Source organism: Columba livia, chromosome 15, assembly GCF_036013475.1.
Source record: "Columba livia isolate bColLiv1 breed racing homer chromosome 15, bColLiv1.pat.W.v2, whole genome shotgun sequence".
NCBI classification, from domain to species: Eukaryota; Metazoa; Chordata; class Aves; order Columbiformes; family Columbidae; genus Columba; species Columba livia.
The window spans coordinates 1,431,346-1,459,206 of NC_088616.1; the positions used below are offsets into that span (position 1 = coordinate 1,431,346).

Here is a 27,861-nt window from a genome sequence, read left to right on the forward strand (position 1 = left end):
TTGTGCCTGGGGAGGTTTAGATTGGATATTAGCAACAATTTTTTCTCTTAAAGGGTTATTAAGGCGGTGGAGTCACCATCCCTGGGGGTGTTTAACAGATGTATAGATGAGGTTCTTAGGGCCAGGGGTTAGAGGTGGGCCTGGCACTGTCAGGTTAACGGTTGGCCTTGATGATCTCAAAGGCCTTTTCCAACCCCAACGATTCTCTGATTCTACTACTTTGAAACAGCCACAGTGCGCTGATCAAGTACCAGCTCCAATATCTCTTCATTTCCTTGTCTCTGAAAGGTCCATTTTTAAGAGTCCCAACTAGTCACTCATCTGCTTAAAAACACATATAAAAATACACAGAGTTTTTACAGTGATTATACTCCAATTGACAAAATTGCTATTGGGTTTTGAGTAAGACTGGGGGCAGGAAAATTACAGTGCCAAGCAGAATATTTTTAAGAATAGGGAAATTACAAATTCAGTCATACATGCTGTGCTTAATGCTACCAAGATTAATGTAAAGAAATTATGTTATCCTTTTTAAATGAGAAAGCAATCCTCCCCAATAAACACTTGGTAAAAGGAGTCCTCTTTTTTTTTTTAAGCAATTAAATAAAGCAATTATTACAGAATCTGAGGAAGGCAAGATGCATAAATGTCTATGACATGTAACATTTAATAAGCTACTTTTAATAACGTATTGTTAGTATTGCAAGCAAATATTTCTGGAAAATAATGCAAAAAATATAGAAAAATTATTTTAAATTACTTGCAAGCCCAAAAGATCTCTTCTGAAGCACCACCGTACCCAGCAATGAAAAACTAGAAACCAACCCACAATAAAAATCTTGGGAACAGCATCCAACACAGGGATGTATGAAAGCTCATTCTAGTTCTGCTTTAGGGATTAGAGATGCAAAGCCTAACTGCTGTTTGCTGCTGCAGGGGTCAGGTCTCGGGACATCCCTGTCAGCATATCGGGATCTCATGTCCTTACCTTAAATACTAACACTCAGTAGAGGAACAACAGGGCTACTCGCCTGCAGTTATTAGATGACTTTTTTTGGTTTCTTCTGACTTGGATGGTGTTCACAATCTCAAAATCAAATTGCCCGTTTTCAAGCTTGCTTGCTGAACCTCCTATTAATTAGTGTCTGGCGTTAAGCAGACTGCAGGAGGAAGCTTGTTCCTAAAACCCTGACCTGCCTTTCACACGAACCACCTATAGAAACTCTCACCTCCTCCCAGGAGAGGCTGGAAATGAAATGATCAAAGGCCCACGATATTCAACAAGCACCACATACAAAGATTCCTGAAGAGCAGCCAGTAAGGGCTGCAACACATCATTACAAACAACATCCAGAGGACACCATTCAAAAATAACTGAAGGCGATTAATCATTACCTGTACTGGAGTAAATTTGCATCCAAAGACTAAAAATAACAAGCAAAACCAGCAGTATTTGCTAATGACAAATTTGGAAAAAAAACAAACTCAAACCCAAACATATAAGGCAGGATAGACTATATCACTCACCAAAGGCACTGAAAAGCTGGTAAAGGTCACTAGTCTTCCACTCTTTGGGGAAAGTAACATGAAGAACATGATCTCGTTTCGGCTGCACTGCGGAACAAAAATAAGAGTCACTCCTGGTATCTTTAGAATATCTAAGATGGTCACGTAGGGTTGTTTTTCTAGTAAGAGAAGAGGCCAAGATGTATATCGGGCACCAAGGAAATGTACCTGCAGTTATGCACGAAGCAGACACAGTAAATCCTACTGGCTCTGCAGGAACCCGAAACAGCATCACATGCAGTGGGAACTGCCCACAAACCCAGACCTTCACATCCTTGTGCCAAGATCAAGGACAGAACTAAAAACCTCTTCATTCTCCAGCTCGAGCTTGAAAAAATTCTTAACAATAAATAAATGTGACCATTTTTCTGTAAATAAAAACGTACTGTGAAACAATGACCAATTCAGTTTTCAGATAACATTAGGTACAAGCTAGAATGTACACACTGACAGACTTTTTTTTTTTAATTAAAAACTATGTCAAAAAATAGCATAGAAAGGCCAACATGTAAATAAGAAGTGCAAGAGAAGTCTTTGGTGTACACTGGAAGTTATTTGGAGTTTTGTGAATTAGAGAGAGAATCCAAGTCACAAATGCCGGACACGGTGAGGGTGCAGCAGGAATTATCACTGTCCGCCTGCCCCGTGACACATCCCACCTGCACATCCTGCACATCTGGGCACCATCAGAGGCAGGAGATCAACAGGAGCGACTTTTGCCTTCCCCGGGAAAGATCATTTGTACATAAGAAATCACCACAATATACACGCGACTGAAATTCCTTTCACTGGACACAAGAGCTTTTTAGAACCCATGAATTCCTACTATATTTTAAAAAGAAGCAAGCGGAATACTATATTTTGTGGTGCAAAGATACTGAAATATTTCTCATATTCATATGAAACTATTAGCAAGTCATTAAGTGAGCCTCTCCACAGGTATCCGCAGAGATTTCTGGTTTTATGCATGACACAGTGCAGTGTCTCCCCTTGTCTTTTTATGTCTGATGTTAGACAGAGGCTGAACCATTCAGATGGAATATTCCACTTAGTTAAAGTAACTCAAGGATTAACTACACACAGCTTTCTATGATCAGATCTTAACTTGACCACACAGACGCACTGCCAGGAAGAGCTTTCCTCTTCTGCAGGTACAGAGACATAGGGACTGACTTTCATCTCCACGAATGACCCTCCTGAATTCCTTTGTGATACAAACTTTTCTTGTTTCGGTCTCCTTTGCTTCCAGCATTGAAACAGGAGAGTTTTTCAAGGTGGATCTGTTTCATGGAGCACCTGTGTCCGAAATCAGACAGTCGACCACTTGCTACTGCTACATCAGACTTTCCGGGGTACTTGACCCCATCACACAAGGCAAACCTGTTGGGCTCTTTGCCACATTTGGTTAAGATGCAATTTTGCACTGTTTACTTGTGGATTGCTAATTTCATAAATACGGCTAAGCATTAGCAATTACTACAATTCAGTTACGACTAGTAATTGCAGTAAGCGGCAGTGTTTCAGCCTGCTATGTGCTTTAGAGGAGAAAGCACATTTGTTTCTAGCTGTAAATCTGTTCCACAAATAAGTCTTCATTTTTGCATAAACTTGAGAGCTGCAGCTTTCAACAGCTACCGTGCTTCCTGAATAGACAGATTTTTATGTGCTTTGGTTTTAAGCCTCTCCATCCCTGCCCAAAGGATTAATGGAATTTTTATTCCCAAATAATATTTTAACATCTTGCGTAAACTCAACAGAACACAACAGTCCCACAGAGGCCTCTAGAGCTCAAGTTCCTAACCAAAACATGTCAGGAAAATAGCACAGATTTCCAAATGCTCTGTCTTCTTCCAAGGAAGAGACTGCAGCAATTATATTCAAATACAAAAAGGGAAAAAAAATCTTCACAGAAGCACCAATATGCCCATACCAACAGTAAAAGAAGACAGAAATAATACAGTTGTAACCCAGCATCTCAGAAGCGAAATACTGAATGTTTCATGAAATCAGAGGAAAATAAGATTCGCAAGTTTTGGGTTGAGTTACTACTTTTTCTGCTCTGCATAAAGAACCTGGTTTTTCAGTTGAAAAAAGCAAAAGACCAGGCCATGACCTTGTGTTAAGTTGCAACATCGTGTCTAATTAATTGGTCAGCAGAACCCACACAGCTTATAAAGAGGTAAATTTTTCATCTGTCTGATCATATTGGCCAAAATAAAATTGAAATTGGAGACAGGTATGCAGGAATGCAGCCTCTTCCAGATAAAACTGTTCACTGAAGGTGTCAGGGCAGCCAGTCTCCAGCCAGTCGTGATGTCCTTGTACGTGCTTTTTCACGGAAAACAAGCCAGGTTAGCATGTGCTTGTAAGAAAGTCCCTGTTAACACACCACGGGTTTGCACGAGCACCTGAGCACCGGGGCGGATGGAGACACGAGCAGCAATCCCTTCACCAGCTCACGGGAACTCTTCTTCCTTAAATCTGCTACTTCAAAACCAAAAAGAACACCCAATCTTTTAAGCAACTCTTCTTCAACTCTAGTGACACTACACAAGCTGAACACCCAAACCCCATGAGCTGGGTTAACAAGATCAATTCTCACTGCACAGCCCTTTGAGCAGCCAGCAATTCCAAGGTTTACGGATCTGCAATCCAGTAGTGGAGAACTGTAACAACTCCAGTTTCAGATGTTCTAACAGCTTTTTCTTCCTGTTGATTAGAGAGGAGAAACTACTCCTAACCCTCCAGTATCAGCTTATGCTGAAATTTGCTCTGTTAAACCTCTATCCCTTCTCCCTGCTCAGGTGAGGAATATTTGGTTCATATTCTATTTGGCAGTTATTCTGTGCAGCAACTTCATTCTTTCTAAAGGAGTTTTTAACACACAGTAACAAAAGAAGATGATGAAAGTCACTTTGACATACTCAATACTATTTGACCTGGCATATGTTACCAAACTCCATTATTTCTGGAAAAAAGACTCTGCAAAAACTCCCCTACAGACAATACCAACCAGACAGCTTCTTCAACCCACAGGAACATTGAAATCTCAGAATGGAAACAGAAGTTCCTAAAGCAGCCAGCCAAACTTGCCACCCTAGATGTACTTTTCATTTTGAAGCTTAGAAAATCTCCCTTGTGTTGTGACATCTCCATCCATCTGTTCCACTGGAGTGGCTTTCCCAGAGTCACAGAATGTCAGGGATGGGAAGGGCCCTGGAAAGCTCATCCAGTGCAATCCCCCCATGGAGCAGGAACACCCAGATGAGGTTACACAGGAAGGTGTCCAGGCGGGTTGGAATGTCTGCACAGAAGGAGACTCCACAACCTCCCTGGGCAGCCTGGGCCAGGCTCTGCCACCCTCACCGGGAAGAACTTTCTTCTCAAATTTAAGTGGAACCTCCTGTGTTCCAGTTTGCACCCATTGCCCCTTGTTCTGTTACTGGTTGTCACCAGAAGAGCCTGGCTCCATCCTCCTGACACTCCCCCTTTCCATCTTGATCCCCATGAATGAGTCCCCCCTCAGTCTCCTCTTGTCCAGCTCCAGAGCCCCAGCTCCCTCAGCCTTTCCTCACACGGGAGATGCTCCACTCCCTTCAGCATCTTGGTGGCTGCGCTGGACTCTCTCCAGCAGTTCCCTGTCCTGCTGGAACTGAGGGGCCACGACTGGACACAATATTCCAGGTGTGGTCTCCCCAGGGCAGAGCAGAGGGGCAGGAGAACCTCTCTGACCTACTGACCACCCCCTTCTAACCCACCCCAGGGACCACTGGCTTCCTGGCCACAAGGGCCCAGTGCTGGCTCATGGTCACCCTGCTGTCCCCAGGACCCCAGGTCCCTTTCCCCTATGCTTTCAGATAAAAGAGATTTTCAGAGGCAGACTTTCATGGCAACTCTTCTTGGCTAAGTACCAAAACAACTCCATAAGGTGGCTGGCAAATGGAAGAAGCATCTTTACAGCTGAGACCCTTTGGCACCGCCTCAATGACCCCAAGTATTTATCCATTCTTCCACTCCGGATCAAACAGTTGGGGAAAGAAGTATGCAACATAATTAGACAACAGTTACTATTAAACTAGCATCTAATAGAGGGTCACATCCTCCAGTCAGAGTTTCGGGTGTATGGAGTGGAAAATGTCTTCACACCAATATTGCTTCCAGATGGGTATTATTTTTAAGACATTCACGTATCTGTGTAAAATTAAGCTTTCAGCTAGTGGAGAATTAGACTGACCTCCAGGGCTTCGTGTCTTCCTAAGTCGAGACACCAGTGGTAACACTCATCTGAAGTTTTCTCCCTCATAGGACCTTTATATTGGTAAAATCTGTTTTCATTTAAATGTGTTAGCAACTGAATACAGCCCTAGGTCTGCAGCCTGAGATAACTTAAATTGTAAAAATATGTCAAGTGATATTTTTCCGTCTGTGTAACCATAATCTCACAGGGCAAAAGCATTCTGCTGTTCTGACTGAAGTAAGGTACCGCTGCACACAAATTGTGAACGAAAGCGGCCAGAAGATTTGCAGAACCATTTGCTATTTGCTAGTTTGGATCCTGCATTTGCTGCTGGAGTGAGGACAGAGGGGGAAAAGGTGTTAAGACCCCGCTTTGTATCTTGTAGGGTACCTATGAATAGTAACTTAAAATAACCATAAAGCTGTTAACTTCAAACTCTGTTACATTTAGTTACAATGGTTTAATCTCTTCTAGTTGATCCCATTTATAATTAAGATTCTCAGGTCAAATCTGAAGAACTTATGGCTTTACTGTTTCTTTCCACATAAAGGAGATGTTTGGATCATTTGATAAGTGGCTAATAAGTTAAAAACACAGCTAATGTCCCATGCTTTAGATACATGACAATTCATCTTTACACTTCCTTCTGCAGGAAATTTGTCAGAATGGTAGTAAGTTTACAGCGAAATAAGCTACTTACAGTCTGGTCCTTCCAAATTGAGGTACGGTATGTCCATTACTCTCATAAGAAATAGCCTGGAACAAAATGGAAAAGCACCATTAGCAAATCTCTGCCCAAGACCCTTTAATAACCTTTCCTTTCTATGGTTTATTTAGATGTTGTTTCTGAAGAAACAGAAATAATCATCCCAACCACTTCTTAAACTGTATTAAAACAGACCTTCTAATTAAGCCCAATCCACCATCTAAATATCCAGATTAAAAAGTTACTTGGCATCATGCTAGTTATTTTACTGATTCAACAGAACAAGAAGCCCCACACTCACACTGTTACTGCTGAAAACAACTAGAGCAGGTGGGGAAATGACCATTTAGAAAGTCGAAGCTGTGCGCAGTGAGAGCCACTTGCACTGTGGATAGTGCAAAAGCTGGCGTTCTAAATACACATCCCCGCTTCCTGAGCGCTGCACTGTGCTTTTACATAGAATAGATTTGAAAGCTCTAGAACTGCCCAAGCCATCGCGACACTTCAGTGGAGATAAGCAGGATGAGTCCTTTGCGCTTTAACATGGAACTGAAGAGCTTCTCAAAACACTCATGAAATGCTTTCAACAAAAGCTCACGTGCAGCTCTTAAAACAATTTACTCCAAATTAAGTCTCCTAAAATTGTCAGAATATAACTTCGAAAAGCTTCTAAAATGCTTATCAGATTACAGTTTTCAACTAAGTAATACCTGATCTAAAGAGCTGACAAAAACATCCCAAGTGTGCAGAGTGATCTGTAAGTCCCCTCCATACCACACTCACTGCTAGTTTTTTGAAGGTTGAATATCACATCATTATGGTTACTTATGTCACTGAAAAGTCTACTGGAATGCAGCTGATAACTTGGTTTTACTACAAATACTCAGAAGGAAAAAAAACCCAAATGAAACCAAACACCACTGAGGAGAAAACGCACCGAGCTAGAGGGTCTTGAGAGAAGTGGCCCCAGCTCTGACACTCACTGTCCCATCTGATTTCTCCTCCCGAGTCTCAGGAATACCTGGTACAACATGCACCGTGGCCCCTGAGCAGTGCAGGAGCCAAAAGGCATTTCATCAATAAAAATTAGAAACATCAGCCTCAGTTAACCTTAGAAACTTCAACAATTCCAGCACAGCACTGAGTAATGACGATATTGTACAACAGAGGCAGAGTTACTTATGTGTAGCCTTAGGTGCCCCACTCTATAGCTTTGGCTTCATTATCACTCTGAATGGGACAGGGGTGACACCTGGAGAACGAATCCACCTTCAGAACACAAGGAAACAGAGAAAAAATGTCCTTACTCTGACATCTCCTAGAGATCCAGGGTAATACTGACAGGACATGCAGCGCTATTGCTCAAAAAAGGAACAAAAAATAGCCATCCACCCAAAACCAACAGCCGGGAGAGCCAGTGATGGGGCCACAAGGGCGTATTTTTGAGATTAAAGGAGGGAGAATAGGAACACGGAGTGTGGGACACATCTCCGAGGGGGAACAGCAGGAGGTGGCTGTTCTGTCTGTGGTGGAAGATGTTGGGCAGGGTCGGATCTGCCCTGGCCGGGCAGAAAAGAACCTGCAGCTCTGGCTCTGCTGCTGGGCTGGGCTTTACTGCAGGCTCAGTTCCATTGATTACCTACCATTTGTGTTCACATCTTCATGTGAAATACTGACAAGGTCACTGTCAGTAGGAGCCACAGCTGTCTTCAGACTCCAGAGCAGGGGATAAGCAAAGCCTAAATATACAGTATTTCACCTAGTTAGGAAAAACCGTTTAGTCTTCACTGTCTGTCATCTATGCAGGACAGCAAAAGTTAAAAAAAATAACAGAAAATAAAAAAATTTAAAACGCAGATTTGGTTTAAGCTGAGCCACCTGAAGAGAAAGCTTTCCCACAGTTCTTGGAACCAGCTACTACTCAAATAACTAGTTTAGTTCCCTAGGTAGCAGCTTCAATCAACTTCACCTTTATTTTTATGACGATACAACTAAAACTTCTGGTGAGAACACTAGTCAAGCTGCCCGCCCCCAGGTGTTATCATGGGGAGGAAAACATGACAGTGGCCAACAGCAAGAACAGACTCGGGCCAAAAAATGCATTTAACCGAGATCAGTATTTTATCCTCTGAGACAAATCCTACATTTATTTGTTTGGTCAAAGTGCTATTTCTCTAAACAGTACATACACACACACTTTATAAAAAGATGGTATAAATACTGATCTTAAGTGCACTTGAAGTGTGTTAAAGCAGTAACTGCATCTCGTAGCACTAACATCACACAAATTATGAACACTGAGTTATAGCATAATCCATAATTCAGTATCCATAATTGTGGTTGGAGGATTCCTTGCCTATCTGCAGAAAATTTGAACTGATAAGGATGTTCTGTATGACAACATGAACCCTACTTTATATTAAATTAGCCAGATTTGCGAGGCTGTAGCTATGACATTGCTTTTCACTACATTCATTCACAACTACTGAAAAGCTATACTGACCAACCTAAAATATGCCATTTCCCACACAAATTTTGGTTTCTAATATCCCTTTGTAGGAAGAATCCAGATTTCTAAGAGAATTTTTATTTCTAAAGGCCGTCATGCTGTTCGGCTTAATAAAACATGGTGGTTTTATTTCTGTACAAACCTTTCACATCCTGCCTCCAGCTACACCAAAAGAGAAAAGCAAACAAACACAACCCCACCAACATTCAAACAACCCAAAGGGATCCAAAATAAGGTTGGTGTTGAAAGTCTGGGAGGGGCTTGTAGGTTGGGGCAGGGAGATATGGAAGAAAAGATGTTGCCCTAAACAAAACAGGTCAAAAAACTTTGAATTCCAAAGCATATAACAGTATAGTATTCGAATTATACACGTAAGAGCTCAGGTATTACAGAAAAACGAGTCCCATCATCTCACCCAAGTGTTCACCAGGGGTTACTCACAACAGATTGTTCACACTAACATGATTTTTCAAAGATGTTGAATACACAATTAAGCATAAAGATTACAGATACGCATCTCTGGAATTTGCGTCTTATTGAGTTGTTTATTGTATAAATTACCACATTATGCCTAGAAGAGCCAAGTGACCCTAAGGGAAAGTCCGTTTCTAATCAGTTCCGCTCTTACAAGAAGTTGAAACCAAAGATTTGACCTATGTTCATCATTAACCTATATGAACATGAACCTATATGGTGGCCAACACTCTTGAGAGGCAAGCCAGAAGTGCCATAACTTTGCTGACATAACAAAAGAGGTCAAAATAACTACTAAAACAAGTCTGTAAAAATCAAAGCCCGATTTTTCAGTTTGAAATTTACTCCCTCTGTTCATCTTAGCGATATCTATTCAAACAAAACATTTCCAAAATCCTGTCAGTCACACCAATCACATTAAGGTGTAATCTCCAAACTGTGTTTAAATATTAACACCTAATATTCTGCAATCTTGAAATTAAAACTTTAGAAGCAACCCAAAGAATAATAAAGTGGTCTATCTTGATAATAGTTCAAACTGAGAGCACTGCTTCTAAATAACTGCCTTGTAATAAACTCCGTTCAGCTTCTTTCAGGAAAAGCTTTTGTGACAAATAGTATAACTTGCATTCGTTTAGCTTACTGTTTGCGTGTTGTAGTTTGTGTTTTGCTTGAAGAACATGACTACAGCACCAAGGAAAAGGTTTCCTTGCTCTGACTGCTGCCCACAGGATCAGGGAGGACTTCTGGAGGAAGGAGGAAGAGAGTTTTTCTTCTCCCCAGGAGGAAGAGAGGATGCTCAGCTAGGAAAAGCCGCTAGACCGCAAACTAGAGAGAACTACGCGCAGCAGGAAGCTGGAGGCCCTGAGCACTCCTGCAAAGCAGCCTCAGAAGCAACATACGTACTAGGGACCTAACATACTGCCACTGGAAATTCCTCACGCCCTGGGTGCTGCTTACAGGTGCTAAACAGACCAAGTGCTGGAAACAAAGATTGGGCTGCAAGGACACACTGAACAGAACAAAAGGCTTGTTGATTTAAGTAGCCAACAGCTGTTCTGACGGGTATTTCAGTTGTCTCATTCTGGTTTGTCATTTTGCACTATAGCAAAAAAAGAAACCCAACTCAGCTTTACAAAGACAAGTATTTGCCTGCTGACGGTAAGAAAAAGGTGAGGCAGCCTCGGCTCCAAGCTCTCACCAAGGTGAGCTCACAGATGTTGGTTAGAATACAGCAAAGCTTCAAAGCTCTTGTGAATGCAAAACATGGCCAACCTTCCAAGTTTCCATGATCTAAAAGCAATATATAGCTTTTCTGAAACAAGAAGCTACACGTTCTGAGTAATGACAGAATGGATAAACTTTCTTGTAAAGAGTAATCTGCAGTCCTTGCTTAAAAAATGGCGGGGGGTGGAAAAAAGGAGCACTGTTCTCCCTACAATTTTCTGTTAACCTTCCCTTTCATTATAGTTCGGCGGCGTTAACTCCGAAGCCAGAACAGACAAAGCAGGTTTGTCTCAAAACTTTGAAATGCTTCTGTGAGAGAAACGTCACATTCAAAATATACAATTACCTTGAAAAGCTTAAATTTAATCTATAATTGTGACAGTTTTAGGAGCTTCAGTTTGTACTCATCGCAGATATGTATCTCTGGAATGAACTGAAACCATTTTGGTTAATGATTTAAAAGACAAGCCCCTCAATGGCATCTCCTCACTGGCAAATGAGTGTGTGCCGGTGCTACAGAAAACAACCCTGTGATAAATCCTGTCTTAAAACCAAACTGTGCTGACTAATTCTGTCATCACCTTCACATCCAAATCAGGTAGTCACTGCGGGTCCACGTTCAATCTAAGGAATGTACATACATTTGTAACATCTGCTAGAACATACCTCACACCTTAGTACCAAGAGAATCACCTAATTGCTGCCACTACACTTATTTGGTTTCCAGACCACTAAAAGCTGAAAGCCACTGATCACAATTATTCCCTCGTTTCTGTGGCCCGTTTGAAGCTAAAATAATTAGTTTTGCCAGCTCCTATATGACAGGGTTTCAAAGGATGGAATTTCTCCTGAATTTAAACAAAAGTACTAGCTGCTTTTTAATATCCTTTCCCGTTACGTGACAGGTTATACTGTCGTTAGAAGCTTCAGAAGGTAAAATCTCCAGATTAAATATGCAAAGAATCAAATCTGTGCATAAAGACTTTTGGATTTCTCACGTCTTACTTCAATTTGTTCAAATAATTTGCACGAAGTTCCAATTCAAAAGCAAAACACTAATTGCAGCATCATCCCATTAACTACCAATCGTGTATGTTAATTACACCTTCTTAAAAACGTGTTACTTGATAATGTGAACACAACAGCTTTGTGTTATTTGGATTGATATTGCAGTAGGGATATTTTAGTTTGTCCAGACTGTTTGGAGTACTCGGTTTTAACCATCACCAGTTCCTGACAGTGTCCTACAACGTAAAGAACACCTGAGCAGCTTTCCTTCAGTTCCACTACTCCCAACGCTTACTCCAGAAATAATTCTCTGAATTGTAGACATATTCTCAACACTGGCATGGAGAAGGCCTTAAAGCAGCTCAGGTACTCTTCTAAGCGGCCTTTCAGAAGTCAGCAGCAAGTAAACCTTTCTCTTCAAAAGAAAAAGCATATGCTTCACAAATTCTGGCCCGTTTGCAGCATTACTAGTGTGAACCAGAAAGCCAATCGAAACTGGAGTGTAAAGAAAAACGCAGTTAGCCATCGCTTCTGAGGGTAGAGATGCGTGTTCTAAGGCTAGTGCTGCGCTGCCATGTGTTAGCAGGGCTTTTAATACAACTACTTACTTGTTAAAAAAAGGCTCAATGAGTTCCGATCTAGCAGACACGTGGCTTTTCGGTGGACTGAGGAATGAACCTGATGAATGAAGAAGAAATTCCACATGTAACAAGCAGCTACAGACAGAACTAAGGAAAAGGTTTGAAAAAGCCTGCGCAGATACCCAGGAAATTCGCCATGGAGATGAAGCACAGCCCGGTAATGTAAGCATCGTATCCTGCTTCGTGAAGCTGTTCGGAAGCTGTGTCGTAACTTGGAAACCCCTCTGCGCTTTCTGAGGAGAAAAGATAATTTGTAAAGACATGATCACAGAAGTTAAAGCCCTGAACACACGCAGTTTTCTATTATCTGATAAAAAAAAACAAAGTGGAAGGATTTTCTGTGATTCTCACCGATTTCCACCAATAGTTCTAAACGCAACTGCACTATGTGTATATTGCCCACCTTTAAAGTCCCTTTCATCAAAACACTAAATATTAATGGGGGAATTTACATTTAGACCAAGAACAAAAATAACCAAACCACTTTCTTTGCTCTGAAGGAGGAAAACACTTCAGAAATAAGACCATTTTGATCTACCCTTACCAACTTTAGGAGGGCTGAATGGAACCTCTTTTAAACGCTTTTCCAGTTCTGCAAGGGATGTATTATTAATGATCTCCTGCAAGAAAAGACACCATTAATTGCCAATGCCAAGCACTTTTTCCCTGGAAACTGAAATCAAACAGGGTAAAACGAGCATTTATCGCTGCCACCTTGTGTTCTCTAAGGATTTATATATTGCTTCATTGCAAACTAACACACTGGAGAAGTCTGTCAAGACAAGTTTTAAAGTTAACTTGCCTTCCCTACAACATAATATCTGTAAGTCATAAGCATTTATTAATGCTTTTCAGAATTCTTAATGATGAATTATGTCAAAGTAATATTTCTATGTGAATCCGGTTCCATGCACGGTACGTGTGGCAGAGGAAAAGGCAGCACTCACAGCAAGGAAAAATACCCCAAATATTGGCTATAATACTTAAAGGCATTTAAGCTGCTCCTACACTTGACATTAGCAGAGTTGCATCAATGAGTCCATATGTGCATATATAAAATCTCTCAAAATATACACAGATTATTAATTTCTTCAAACCAAACTTCTTGAGTAATCAAATACACTTTTTCAACCAGTACAATGAAAAAAAAACCACCTCAAACTAACCTGCAGAATCAACAGCAAAAGAAAAGCCAAAAATGTCACACAATCTTTCTTAAAGTTGCCTGAAATTTTGAGGACCGAATTTCACAGAATCCCAGAATGTGAGGGATTGGAAGGAACCTGGAAAGCTCATCCAGTGCAATCCCCCCACGGAGCAGGAACACCCAGATGAGGTTACACAGGAAGGTGTCCAGGCGGGTCGGAATGTCTGCACAGAAGGAGACTCCACAACCTCCCTGGGCAGCCTGGGCCAGGCTCTGCCACCCTCACCAGGAACAAGTTTCTTCTCATCTTTAAGTGGAACCTCCTGTGTTCCAGTTTGAACCCATTACCCCTTGTCCTACCGTTGGTTGTCACCGAGAAGAGCCTGGCTCCATCCTCCTGACACTCCCCCTTTCCATATTGATCCCCAGGAATGAGTCCCCCCTCAGTCTCCTCTTGTCCAGCTCCAGAGCCCCAGCTCCCTCAGCCTTTCCTCACACGGGAGATGCTCCACTCCCTCCAGCATCTTGGTGGCTGCGCTGGACTCTCTCCAGCAGTTCCCTGTCCTGCTGGAACTGAGGGGCCACAACTGGACACAATATTCCAGGTGTGGTCTCCCCAGGGCAGAGCAGAGGGGCAGGAGAACCTCTCTGACCTACTGACCACCCCCTTCTAACCCACCCCAGGTACCATTGGCCTTCCTGGCCACAAGGGCCCAGTGCTGGCTCATGGTCACCCTGCTGTCCACTAGGGGCTCTAAATCAAGACATCTGTTTACAGTTATCGGCAAGTCTGCGGTCTGAAAAGTTATCGAGAACTCAGTACAATGAATAAGCTCAAACGACGCATTATATTGGCATCTCAAAGCACAATTTGATAACCACAACCTAAAACCCAAGCACCTTTTGTAAAAAATTACAAATATCAACCTAACTGCACCAAACATCAAACCTGCGAAGGATTATTGTCTTTGGAAATACAAAAGCCTCTATTCTTACTACAGTACTATGCAAGACAAACCTGGAAATATCTACTAAGTACATTTTAAGATCTTGTGTTATGCAACACTCTAAAGTCAGAGAGGTGCAGACAGATGCTGCTTCGTCAGCATGTCTTTTAATTATTTCATTCCAAAGGCACACAGGAAAGCACGAGGACGATCACTGATCTCAACACTTCTTTGGAAGAACAGAACTCATGTTACAAGAGGTTTTAAGAGAAACCTGTTGGTTTTTCTCCACACTAAACAGCAGGACGCAACAGAACCTCAGGATGGTGTTCAAGCACCTTTTCCTAAACGAATCCAAGTCAGCATTCCCAGTATTCTAAAGGTTTGACTCTACAAGCCGCTTCCAGGTCCTGTTTCTTCAAGAATAACACCTTTGTTTCCTCCTGAGGAGACATGCAGTCTTGTGATAATTTAAAAGCCCAAAAAAAATCTGCTAATCACATTTTAAGTAGCAAAAAAACTGAGAAACTGTTCACATTTGGGAATTCAAAGCTGCTAATTTACCTTAAAACTGCAACAAGCATAAAAATCACTTGTACAAAACCAAACATTTTTATTCTAAAAATTTCGTAAGTTCAGATAAGGGGTTAAGAAAAATAATTCCTTTACAAAAAAGGAACATCACAGAAAACACTGTTAGATATTTTTCTGCAAAAAAACTAACTTGTTTCAATATACACTTCATGCAAACTATCTCCCAATCATTCTATAATATTGCATTACTTTACCTTAAAAGGTTGCGTACTTGCCATCAGTTTGGTATCCAACAGCCTAAAAACAAAGATCTAAATGAGTTGAAATGCAAGAACGTCCATTTTGCCAAATCCTCAAATATATTTTAGTGTATCAGCTGGGAAAAGCAGTTTCGCCCTACCAAAAAATTGCTCTCAGATCTTAGAGCATCCCAAACACTCCTTGGCTTTGTTCCACAGCAACTAAGCAATAGCAAGAGATGCAAACAACTAGTAGTAAATAAATTTCATTCCAAATGTAGTGCAGATTCAAAACATGATGCTAAAAACAAGAGCAGCAACGCTGTATCTTCTGCCAAGAAGCAGAACAATAGCATTGCTCTTCTGAAAAAGAGATGCTACAGAATACTCTAAAAACGATAATTATCTAAGTTGTTTCTCATTTTATTTCCAGTAACAGTGAGGTTACAGGGCTAGGACAAATAATACCGGCTTGCTAAAACAATACTGAAACAGTTGAAAGGTTGAATTAAGAACTTACCGGGGAAAGACACATGATGTTAGTTCCTTGAACTCACTGAGGTCCTGATTTAACATGAAACCAAAAGATAACATCCAAGTAAGTGAACTGTTTATCAGTCTTGGGATGATAGAATAGGAATAGCTACATTTATCCAATCAGCTTCTAAAATTCGCACACAGCAACTCAATTCTCACCTCACTAGAGATATATTTGTCAGCATTACCATAAATGCCACCCGCAATTACACAGAACTACAGACTAATTAGTTCTGATTGGTCTGTGATGTGTAAGAGAAGTGGCCTAGCACCTCCAGCTCCCTATCCCGTATATAACCTAAACTACTTCTAATTCCAGCCGCGTTAACAGTTTTACCTACATGTTCCCAGCATTTAAGGTGCCAAAGGAATATAAGCAGCCCAAGCAGACAGTTGACTATGGGCTCAGATCGTCCAGGTGTCAGAAGCACCAGCAAAACGGACAACCGCTGACATCCCAACGCTGTCCGAACAGGTCCCTAGCGTCTTTCTCCCATTTCATGTTCAAGTCTTTCCCGCAACACCCACAAACACATGAGGATTGCAAGTAACACAGCCATCACGCAGGCCATCCTTCCAATGAGACCTTTGGCTTCTTCAGACAATGTCCTCACTGCCAAATCATTGCTTAGTTTAACTTAATTGTTAGACTATTGCAGCCATGAACTGTTGGAGTGCCCTGCTATGGTCAGGAAAGTGTGCTCATTCAGACATTCCACTTCTTTGCCCCAATCATCATCATCCTGCTACGAAATTTCTCATCATTCTGTTAATTGTACTATATTATACAAAAACATGTATTCCCGCTTTGTTAATTACAAGGGGAAAAATGCCACACAATAATGCTGAAGCTCCAAATCAGTATCTTAACAAGTCGGTTAAATTTATCTGCCATTATCCAGGCAGGTTCTGAATGACCAACAGACATCAGCAGAAACCACAATTCAATTCCAACATTTAATTTGAACACTTTAAAAATGTTAAGGAGAAGAATTCGATCCAACTAAGCTTTCTACATGAAGAAAGTAAGGCAGCAGCCCAGAAGTAACAAGTGTTATTTCTAAAATACTTCTCTACTGCTCTTAATAGACTGTCATACACTTCCATTCACAAGACAGTTGCAAGATAGGACTAAAGACAAATACATTAAGGCATTTATTTGATCATCTGAACACTCAGAAGATTACTTACATCAGGTAGGGGACAATAGAACTGGTGTATGGTATGCATAACATCCAGGAGCATGTTGTGCCCAATAACAAGCTTGCCCTGTGAACAGAACACGAAACGTTAGTTACATTTCCAGCACGGCGATGAAAGTTCCCGTCCGGGAGGTGAGCAGAGGGTGCCTGCCCCACAGAGCCCTGCATCCCCTCCGAGCAGCTGCTCCTCCTTCCTCTGCCCCACCACTCATCACAGCTGCAGCAGCAGCTTGAAATGTTGAGAAGATGCACTAGAGCAGCTACTTACAGCTTGGTACCCAAATGGAACCTATTTCAGATGGAAGCCAAGTGATTTCTCAGTCCGCTACCTTTTATTTTACAATTTGCACAAGAACTCACAATATATTCTTTATGGTTATAATAAACAATATTTATTGGGGCATGACACAGCATCTCAGAGTGCAGAACCTTTCATGCCAGGTGTTGTACAACCAAGTGCCTCCTTGAAATAGATAATACATTTTTTAAATGTTAACTTTGATTCATTTGACATGACAACCTTCTCTGCTTCCCTGCACCCTCCATTCTCTAAAGAAAACAATACACATACTTTTTTTTCCTAATCAGTAGACTGTAACAACTACCTGAAAATAACTGAGCTGAAGGGGACAACATCAAACTATAGCCTATTCCAAACTATTTAAGTATAGGAGAACCAAATGCTCTTCTCTCATTAAGTCTTTAACTGCCAGGAAAAAAAACCAAACACATACACACACAAACAACCCTTTTGGGACAGAGAAGAAAAGCCCTCAAAGCTTAGTTAAGAGAACCTTGTTAAGAGCCCTAAGAAATTGGTATTGTTGATTCTTACAGATAACGAGGCTGTTCACATCATTATTTTAAGAGCTTACTTAACTTACCATACTCAACCATTGTAAAACATGAAGCAACATCAACAACAAAAAGCTGCTCCAACCTGTATTTCATCTTCTCTCCCAAAATCAAACAGCAAAAGAATTCTTTCTTTAAATTATGCTTTTTTACATATAACCAATGGTACATAAAAAATCATTTTAACTTACAGAATTAGCAATGGCATGAATGACTCTGGAAAACCCTACTGCATCATTCAATTCTTCCTGTAAGCAAAGATTCTGACATTAGTGAAATATACATCCAAACACTGTCAAAACTGTACCTGCGAACCGGCAGACACACCAGTTTGGCTCAAACTGTTTCTCACACATAACCAAGAGCAGACTACAGAGGAAATGTCAATATTTTGAAGATACAGGAGGACTTGTGGATCAGTATAATGATAGTTTAGTAAGAAAAGCAAAAGCTGCGAGCACAAGCAAAGCAAAAAGAAGAATTCACTCCCCACCTCCCATGTGCAGCCACCTCCCCAATGTGCTGAAAGGCTCCTTGGGAAGATGAACTCCAGAACAGCTCCCCCAGCCTCTTGCCCACCATCAGTCCGTTTGTTTTTAGGAAAGGGTGGAAGAGAGACATTGCGCAAGCCCTGCACAGCAGCAGCCAACACACCGCTGTGGTATCGACACTACTTCAGCCACAAATGCAAAGCACAGGAATATCTGGGCTGCTATGAGGAAAGTGAACCTGACCCCAACCAGACCAACACAGCTGCCCGCAGCTCACTGTCAGCACAACGTCTGCAGCAGTGCTCAGCAGCTATTAGATGGCACACCGCTCCAGAAGATAGTAAGGTACATAACTTCAGCCACATTTTATACATAAATTGTCATAAGACGCAATAAGTTGAATCCTGATGGTTATTTCTATTAAATCAGATTGTATTTTTATGCTAACGCTGAGATTGGGGAAGAAACATTCTTCACTATTTATATAAATAAAAATAAGAAGAAATATTATACAATTACAGTATTACATAAGAGGAGTTACACACTTTAACTCAGATTTGTTTGGGGAGATCTGACTACAGCATGTATTTTAGTTTCACTTAAAGAATTTAACAGATTTTTCTTTTTCAGGTCTAGGGAAGTAATTTCTGTCTTGCGTCATTTGTCTTTATACAACCAGAAGTGAAATTAGTTCAGCTCTGAAGGCCACTGGTCAGAGCAAATAACACACCTATAAAGATTCCTTCACAAAAATCTACTGTAGTAAAAAATTGTCCCTAACCTGTCTTTTGGAAAAAGAGATATCACGCTAATTGAGGTCTCTGTTGGTATCTCCTTCCTTCTCAAGAGGCATTCTGCACGCAAGTATGATTTGCTGCACACGAGTTGACTTTATCTCGAAACGCATAAGCACAAATCCCAAGAGCGGAATCAAGAATTCCCACAATTCACATCTTACGGCTGCGAGAAACCTGGGTCAGGCTCAGCAAGCAAAAATACCAAGTCCCACCAACAACGCCGAGAGTGCCTGAATAGACCAGACTGACCCTCAGTATTCATGTGCAGCGTGTCTCCAACAAGTCAAAGACCTATTAATTGTACCAGACATTTTAACTCAGACGAGCAAGTTTTGTAAGGGAGTGCTACTCCAAGAACAGCTTGTGAACCCAAATAACGTGAAAACCTGCTTGAGAATTTCTGCAAGACTTTTTGCAATGACTGTTGCTATAGAGCACTAAGAAATGCAACCGGCTGATGTTTGCTATTACTAGGCCATGCTTCTCAGAGAGCAGGTTCATATAATGAGGAATTCACTGCTTCAGGATATTGGTTAAGTACTCTACAATTACTCCTCCTTTAACACTTTGTAGAGTGTCTTGCAACCAATCTTGCTCTATTGCAAAGCCTAAGTCAGCTGGTAGAATGCCTACGGTACATTTCAGACAACAGTCCCAACCAAACACCAGGGAATTACTCCCAAAGCCTATGGCACAATTTTGCAGAGCTGCCTGAAGTCATGGATTCTCCCCCTCCCTCTTTCATGTAAACTAATGAAATGGAGCTTTTTACCTGTTCTTTTTCTTGTTTCTGCTGTTCTCTTCTTTTTCGTTCTTCTTCATTTACTTTGCTAATAACAATGTATCTCTCCTTCTAAAATCAAAAATGTATAGTTTGAGCAATGACTCTGAGAAGTTAATATTTAAGACCACCACAAGTTTCTGTAAATGTACATTGTAAAGAAAGTTAAGTCATACCTCAACAGCAGTTACCCGGCAACATGACTTGTTCCTATTGTAAGAGCTGCTTCATCACCCACTCCCAAGCCCTTCCTTCAGAAAGCTCTATTAGATCCACCCAAACCCAACTTTTACTAAATCCACCTTTTACTTCCAAGGAAAGGTTATCAGTGCATCCTTGTAAATAATGGATTGTAAATACCTTTTGAAGCAGTGATTTGTGCTGGGAAGTGAGGATACAGCAGGTAATGCCACTATTTTCCTTTAAGATCAAGATCTACTTTTCACCAAGAGACTGACTTTCCACCGAGACTCAATGTCATATCCACTACTTTAAAATACTCTTTAGTATCCTTTAAAAAAGAATACTAAGCCACACAAATCTATGCTTACACTTCATATGTTGGTCAGATTTAATGTTTAGAAACTAGTACATTGTATTCTGTTTAAATTTTTTGCATTTTTCATAACAAAGCTCAAGTTAGATCTAAAAGTTAGGAGAGTTGGTAAAACTGAGAAATACAATTCCCTTTAAACAGAACAAATGTTACAGGCAGCAACATGCCTGATTACCTTATCTGACTCCAGAGTTTCAACGTGGATACCTTTTGGATATCTGCATCAAAACAAATGAAAAGTAAATACAAGTAGTTATTAATTTGACATTTAGCATATGGAAGCCACAACAGTGGGTAGGTAATTTCACGTCTCAATATTACTAGAAGTCTTAAGTGCAAAAGAACTATTAAAAGCTCTTTTTTATTTTAAAATGATTGAAAATTTGAAGCAGTAGTCTAGTTAAATTGGCCTCCTTACGCTACCTAATGACAACTGGCACTAAAATGCATTTTCTTATGCAATTTCCCCTCCTATTGCTATGGAACACGTAACTTTACATTTTAGTAATATTAAGCAAACGTCACATAGATATTTCATCCACAATCTATAATCTCTGTGTTCAAAAAAACCAAAACACAGGTGAGAAAGCTCTCATTTACTTGCAGCCACAAGACAGTTCTTTGGTGTCTACGTGCCTTTTAAGTCTCCTATTTTATGATTTATAAACAAACCTAAACTTCCTGCTAACAGTACATTCTAATAGGAAATATTAATACAAATGTTGTTACCTCCACTACAGGTTTACATCAATCCACCACGATCACATTTAATTACCAAGATACCACCATACCCAGAGCCACAGAGCATCCCACTGATAGCAAGGTCAGAGAATATTGTCCTTCACTGCTTAACAAGTGGATATTAATCTGATCTTCCTATTAAAATAAACTAACCCCAATTATATAACCACCACAGAGCCAGCATGTTTCCTTTGCCTAGCTACTACTAAAACTAGTACTAGAGAACACATACTATAATAAGAGAACTATTGTGCCCCTCTCCACCTTGGCTTCTCACACAGTTTGGAACCCAGACCTCACTTCCAAGTTGTTTCATGTCACAGACCTTGGATACACCAAAAAACAACACTTAAATAAAGAAAACTACCTGCCAAGAGTTCAGGACACAAGGGCAATCAATAACCACACTGTTTTCTCCATGCTAACTTCACAACTTTGCTTTCCCTCTAGTCTACACACCCGTGTACACAGCTGCACACACATCAACCAACACAGCTGAATGGTAAAACAATACAATTCACAAACACACTCTTCTGTCCACTGGGAGAAGATACAAGTGTCAGACAAACATAACACTGTGTCTTAGTGGAAGCTACAGATATTCTATCAATATAGAACATCTTTCCATTTTTGAGCTTAGTTCTCAAGCTCACTTATTGAAATTCAATTTTAAAGGGAGAAGCTTTATTTTAATCACCTCCAGCGTAAGCAACAAATTGCCAGATGTTGTTGTAACACTGAATTCACTAAGCGTACAAAAAAAGATTTCCATTGTATTTTCCACATTTCCCTAGTGCAGTCAGAACAATGAAACTCTCCTCTGTATAAACTTACAGCCTCTCCTAAGGCCTTAAGGGATGTGTTTAGGCAAAGATAAGGGATATAATAAGCCAAGAAAGGAGACGAGAATCACTGCTAGAATTAGTATTTTTAAGCCAGAAATGCTTATCCCTGGCATCTAACAGAAAACTCTACACATACCAGTAGCTACCGTAGAACCAGTAGTTTTTCAAGTACAGCCCACAATCTGCATCAGCACATGCCCTTTCTGTTCACTGAAACCCCGTCAGGCTGCACTTGTTACATAATTCTAGGCTGTGCTGTGCTATTCACAGTATTTACACAGGAATGGTTACGTAAACGCGAAGCTTTAAAATGGTCAAATGAATCATCACAAACCAGCCTAACACAATTTATCTTCAGATCATTATAAAAGTATTATCTTAAAGGAAAAATATAGTCTAAATCAACCAACTCTGAGGTTAAGTAGATCAGATCTTACTGAGATTTCTTATCAGAATTACTAACAATACACAGTAAGGCAGCATTACCAGTAACTTACTTCCAGCTCAGCGTCTGATAAATTAATTTCCTCTGAAATCTAAAATCAAAAGAGAGTTGTGTTACTAATACTCCTCTTAGGTAAGTGTTTCAAAGCAATAACATTCAGTTAAAGGCAGCTCCACGGTCATTTGTAGAACGATTTTAAAAGCACAAGTCACTGCTACCAAAACCTACCGGCTTTGAGGGGTTTCACTGGATTCTGACGTTCAGTTGCCAAGCTGTAAAGGCATTTACACTATTCTGTGCAGTTACCCACATATCTTCTCATAAGCAAATATGCTGTAGCCATGATTACTGAATACAGACAAAGTGATGTTACCCTACCCTCAGCTTCACAATGTTCCAGTATTTCTAAATTATTTTAATTTTTGAAATAACCACGCTCTCCAAACATCTGGGCTCCAAAGTTAAATAGACTTTGGGAAGGAAACACACTAAAACCAGTTTCAATACACAGCATCAACTACGAATAACCGATAGCTCAACAGGCTTGAGAAACCTGTTTATAAAATGCATATCCAGGGCTTATGGAACAATAGGAAAAGGAAGCTCACATGTGCAAGACACTCCTAGGCTACACTTAAATATGTTGTCACCACATGCAGATGTTATGGCTCATTGTCATGGAGGGCCCCTGAGGTTAGTTTAAGGGACAACAGGGCCCAAAACAACTTGTATTACACCGGTGAGAAACAGGGTTTAGCACTCCAAAAGTGACTTGAATACGGGTTTGGATATCGGTTGAGGAAAATTATGAAGGGTCAGCAACTAATACAACAGGAGTTCCCCAGAGTGCATGCACGTGGCTCCACCAGAACAATGCCGGAGCCGGCCCTGAGTCCAGGCAGAGCCCACACCTGCCTGAACACGGTGTGGGGTTATTGTAAAGGGACACACGTACTCGTACTGAGTACGGAAAGTGTACACTCGCCATCCTGCGAGGGGAAATTTATAATACACTCGCAATCCTGCGAGGAGAGATACACGTGCAAATGTGCACGGAATATTACACGTGCTTATGTGGAAGCACAGGAGGAAAATACACTCGCGATTACGCGAGAAAATAATTTATACACGTGCTCGTATTGAGCACAGAAAGTACGCGCGCAAATGTGCACAGAAAGTATAAATACACGTGCAAATGTGCACGGAAAGTATAAATACACGTGCAAATGTGCACGGAAAGCAGATACACTCGCAATCCCGCGAGGGTTACTTTTCCTCACAGCCGTGGCGGCAAGGCAAGCGGAGTCTCCGTCCCGGGGGGGCAGTGGCTCCTGGCGGCAGCGGCTCAGCTCGTGCTCCACGAGATCCGCGCAAGGGGCGGAATCTCGACGGGAATCCCGTTTTTACAGCCCGATCAGATCTGACTGTGGGCATTCCAGAAGCTTCTCTGCACCCCCACACTGGCTGTGGGTGCCCCTGGCGCTTCCAAACATCCCCCACACTGGCCCGGGCACCCAGCGGCTCCCTGGTGCCTCTGCGCTCCCTTCTCCTGTCTCTTAACGGCCCTGGCCAGGGGCTCTGGGGCCAAACAAAAGCAGCTGTCAGGCTCAAGCAGCAGAGAGAGGGAGATGTGTCTGCGCCTTCCATAGCGAAGGAGGGAGGTTTGCATTCTGCCACACTCATAAAGCAGAGCATGACATCCATATAAATTACCACATCTTCTCATCCTTTGGAGACCAGCCAAATGTAGCTTTTTCTACACTTAACCCCAGTCAAGATCATCATCTTCTTCGTCACGCCCCTAATTCTATGTGACCGAAATAAATAATTTTTTAGATGTAATTTCAGAAACTGACCCTGTACATGGTTCCAGTTCCAAACTTTCATTTTCTTCATTCTTTAATAAGTCTTCAATCTGTTCCCTGGAAGAAATACATTATTTGCTTCTATATCTACTATTTTTTACAATGTTTAGAGCTCTCCCCACAAGACAAGAAAACACCCCATGACAAACAAAAGTTAATTATTGCACAACTAGTGAACCAATAAAAATAGCTTAGCTACTAAAAATAGCTTTGGCACACGAACATGTATCTGTTGTTTACATTTTAGTTTCAACATCTTCCAAGGATATTAAACAATTTTACTTACACAACTTTCTCAATGAATTTCTTCTGATCTTCAGGAATTGTTACAGGACACTTTGTGGCATTAGGAGAAACGTATGACAGAGATCCTGCGCCATTGGCCTGAGAACGTTTCTCATCGAGCTGTTCCCTTAGCTGTTTTTCCTCCTCCTGATTTAAATACGGAATTCCTAATTAAAAAAAAAATAAAAAAATAAAATCTCACCATAATTAGAGACAAATTAGGGATACGTGATTGAGCAAAGACTTATTACTAACCAAGCACTTGCCAGTGTTACACCCCTGAAGTCTCAAAATAAAGGAGTAACTACCAGCACAATTGTAAATTAGATAAGAGCAATTCTAAGTGCTGCATTATGTATTAAGAAAGTAACACGAACGGCTGCCTTTTTCTTCTTTCATTTTCTACAAAGAAAGATGTAATCATACATTTTGCGGACATTGAAAGAAAGAAAACCAAACAACTCACCAGTGCGAAAAACTTTATTAAAATCAAATCCTTGGTTTGCTAAAAAATCTATACTTGAACTCTGCAACAAATGAAAATAGCTTTACAATTGGCACAAGTATCTGGAGCACTAAAATATCAACACAGTCATTTTTATAATTTTTAAGAAATTATACTAAGTCCAAAATCGAGCACAACCAAGTTTGTGACCCTAAAGAAGCCACAGCAACTTTAGGCTATGCTACTTTTACAATTTATTTTCAACTTGCATAAAGCAAAAGAACAACAAATACACTAAAGGGATAAAGATGAAAGAATGAGCTATGTGGAAAGAGGAAAGTACAGAAAGCAAAAGGTGGTTCAGGAGAACAAATCTGAGACCAAAAAATGCTGGCAATAGTCTGAGAAGCGGTGAAAGGGAGATAAGCAGAGGATCAAAGAGAAAAGAGCAAGAAGTCAGACAAGAAAGGAACCAGAAAAAAACATAGAATCATCTTGACAGATTTGGAACATTATCTCTGGTTCCAGAAACCACACAATGTAACGTGTAACAAGAGCTGAGAACGGAAGTCAAAGATATTCCCTTAAAGTTCATTTTTAGGGATTGTTGTTAACTTTCTTCTATAAGAAAACAAACAAACCCACAAACAAAAAACCCAAACAACAACAAAACTGATGTTTATTTGCCTTTTAAGCTGTTAAAAGAACCAACCACTTCTCTCTCTACAATGATGTAGAGTTCTCCTGGTCATATTTTTTAGAAGGCTGCTGCAGGTATACTTTAACCAAACAAAATCCAACCTGTTTTTCTACTCACCTGACAGACAAACTTGACATCTGGTGAACTTCTGTTAAAGGGTTTTGGGAAAATATAGAAGTTAAATGACTTCATTATATACCTGTGAAAAAGACGAGTTTCATGTCAGCTCAGCTCATCAATATTACTTCATAAATTCCTCAATTAAGAAAACAAGGAATAAGAGAATAACATACTTTTCTTCTGTGTGATCATATTTAAAAGTGCAAAGGCCAAACTGAAAGAGCAAAAAATCCATGGAATGCTAGAAAGAAAAGGAAAATTTTGCGTGAGAATAAAAATCACACAAATGCAAAGACAACTGGGGTGCCCCCACAATAAATATGATTTCTTTCCATTTCAAAGTTAAGCACATCTGAATCTTCTTAACCAACGATGTTCTGTTGGTAATTCTGAAGTAAATACACCCGAGTTTTTCAGCTAGTTTTCATCCCCATCTTACTATTGCCCAAAGATGATTTGTAGTATGCATTTCCATTCCCTAAAAGACAAGAACCAAGGGAAGTCCCTCTCTCTGCACCTGTTGCTCACACAAGAGATGCAGCACCCAGAGCAGCCATCCGTCTCCTCAACGCTCATTTACACTGCTCACTGCGCGACACTGCCTGCATCCAGTTTTCAAATACACACAATAATACATCAAATATTCTTCTGATCCACATGGCTGACGGTGGATAATGCTACAGAAGTACTAGCACAGTCACTAGGCACTTTATCATATTTCACACTTGTTGGATCAATACTGGAAAGGTTTTCAACAGCGCTGCAAGTACATGAGAAAATAAACAAGCGTTGTGGTCTTGTTGAAAGACTCATTCCTCCTGAGGGCCAAATATCCATTTTAAATGCAAAGAACACATTGGATTGTTCAATTCTATCATAGGGAAAAAAAAAACAAGGGGTGGCAACAGGACATCTAAAATTAGTCTTTTTCTCTTTGAGTATAAAGTTTAACACCAAGAATATTCAAGTTAATTTAGTAGCTGGTAAATATTAAGTTTTACGAAGGTGCCAACAAAGAATTTGGAACTGGATTCTGACACACCAGATGTCACAACGAGCAACAGAGACTGTGCCTGCAGGGCTGGAATTGTCAGCTACCCTGAAGCTGTCAAACGCTCTATCCAGCCAGGTGAACAGAATACGGCATCATCTGGCTCCTGGGATGCTCTTCAGAGACTGGTCTGTACTTCTTACTGTCACCTTTAGTGTTGGGGTTTTGGTTTGGGGATTTTGGTGGGTTTTGTTTGTTTTTGGTAGGGTTTGAGGTTTGGTTTTTTTAGCATTCTCCTCAGTTTTTGCCATTTCTTGTCCTAGTTTCTCAGTAGGAGCACTACCCAGTAATACCCTCCTCCTGCAACGTCTCTTAACAGAATATTCATAAACAGTGCCTATTGACTCCTTGGATGCTTCAAGAGAGCATGTGCTGCAATGCTCAGCATTTCTCTTTTCCAATTCATTTCTCTTACAGAAAAAGAAAGTCAAAACCAAACACCAAACCCACAGCCCACATCACAGCTTTGACCTTTTGACTCTCGCACACCACATGTTGTCTCCTGTGCTCATCTGACTATTTTTCAAGACTCTTTAAACATCCTCCAGCACCTTGTTCTTTCAGGTATTGTATTTGCTGCAGGGAAGCAGAGGTGGCGTTGGTGTTGGCATTCCGGTTTTCTTAGGGACAGTACACGCCGGCAGGGGAGATAGTTTGGGAGGATGCTAGTCCTGGGGTACTTTCTTTGCCACTGAATTTCTCCTACCCTCTGAATTGATAAATTTTGACACTCTCAACATCCTTTATGTATTAACTCTTGCACGAAGAATGATACCGGTCTATTCTGACCATGGCTTCTACAAGTTCATGCAACACTCCCCAGTGCTTGTGTTAGCAGAGGCAATGAACAAGCAAACTCCATCTGCTCTACGTAACTCAATTCTACAGACCTCTGTCATATTTCCTTACA

At 40.8% G+C, this 27,861-nt stretch overlaps 1 protein-coding gene across 3 annotated transcripts in view; it reads right to left on the bottom strand.

Moving 5' to 3' along the window:
- The window catches only part of PARN (poly(A)-specific ribonuclease), a 62,240-nt gene that overhangs the window by 32,788 nt on the left and 1,591 nt on the right, over positions 1-27,861 (bottom strand). For 2 of the 3 annotated variants that reach the window (XM_065030442.1, XM_065030443.1), the window contains exons 4-20: positions 26,074-26,141; positions 25,898-25,979; positions 25,102-25,162; positions 24,637-24,802; positions 24,342-24,407; positions 22,538-22,576; positions 20,630-20,672; positions 19,890-19,970; positions 18,021-18,077; positions 16,964-17,041; positions 15,756-15,799; positions 15,251-15,293; positions 12,913-12,988; positions 12,491-12,601; positions 12,336-12,405; positions 6,504-6,559; positions 1,528-1,614 (exon numbers count right to left, since the gene is read on the bottom strand). In XM_065030442.1, coding sequence (XP_064886514.1) covers positions 1,528-1,614; positions 6,504-6,559; positions 12,336-12,405; positions 12,491-12,601; positions 12,913-12,988; positions 15,251-15,293; positions 15,756-15,799; positions 16,964-17,041; positions 18,021-18,077; positions 19,890-19,970; positions 20,630-20,672; positions 22,538-22,576; positions 24,342-24,407; positions 24,637-24,802; positions 25,102-25,162; positions 25,898-25,979; positions 26,074-26,141 — 1,228 coding nt within the window. The remainder of the gene's footprint in view (positions 1-1,527; positions 1,615-6,503; positions 6,560-12,335; positions 12,406-12,490; positions 12,602-12,912; positions 12,989-15,250; positions 15,294-15,755; positions 15,800-16,963; positions 17,042-18,020; positions 18,078-19,889; positions 19,971-20,629; positions 20,673-22,537; positions 22,577-24,341; positions 24,408-24,636; positions 24,803-25,101; positions 25,163-25,897; positions 25,980-26,073; positions 26,142-27,861) is intronic. The other variant, XM_065030444.1, reaches the window with a different exon arrangement.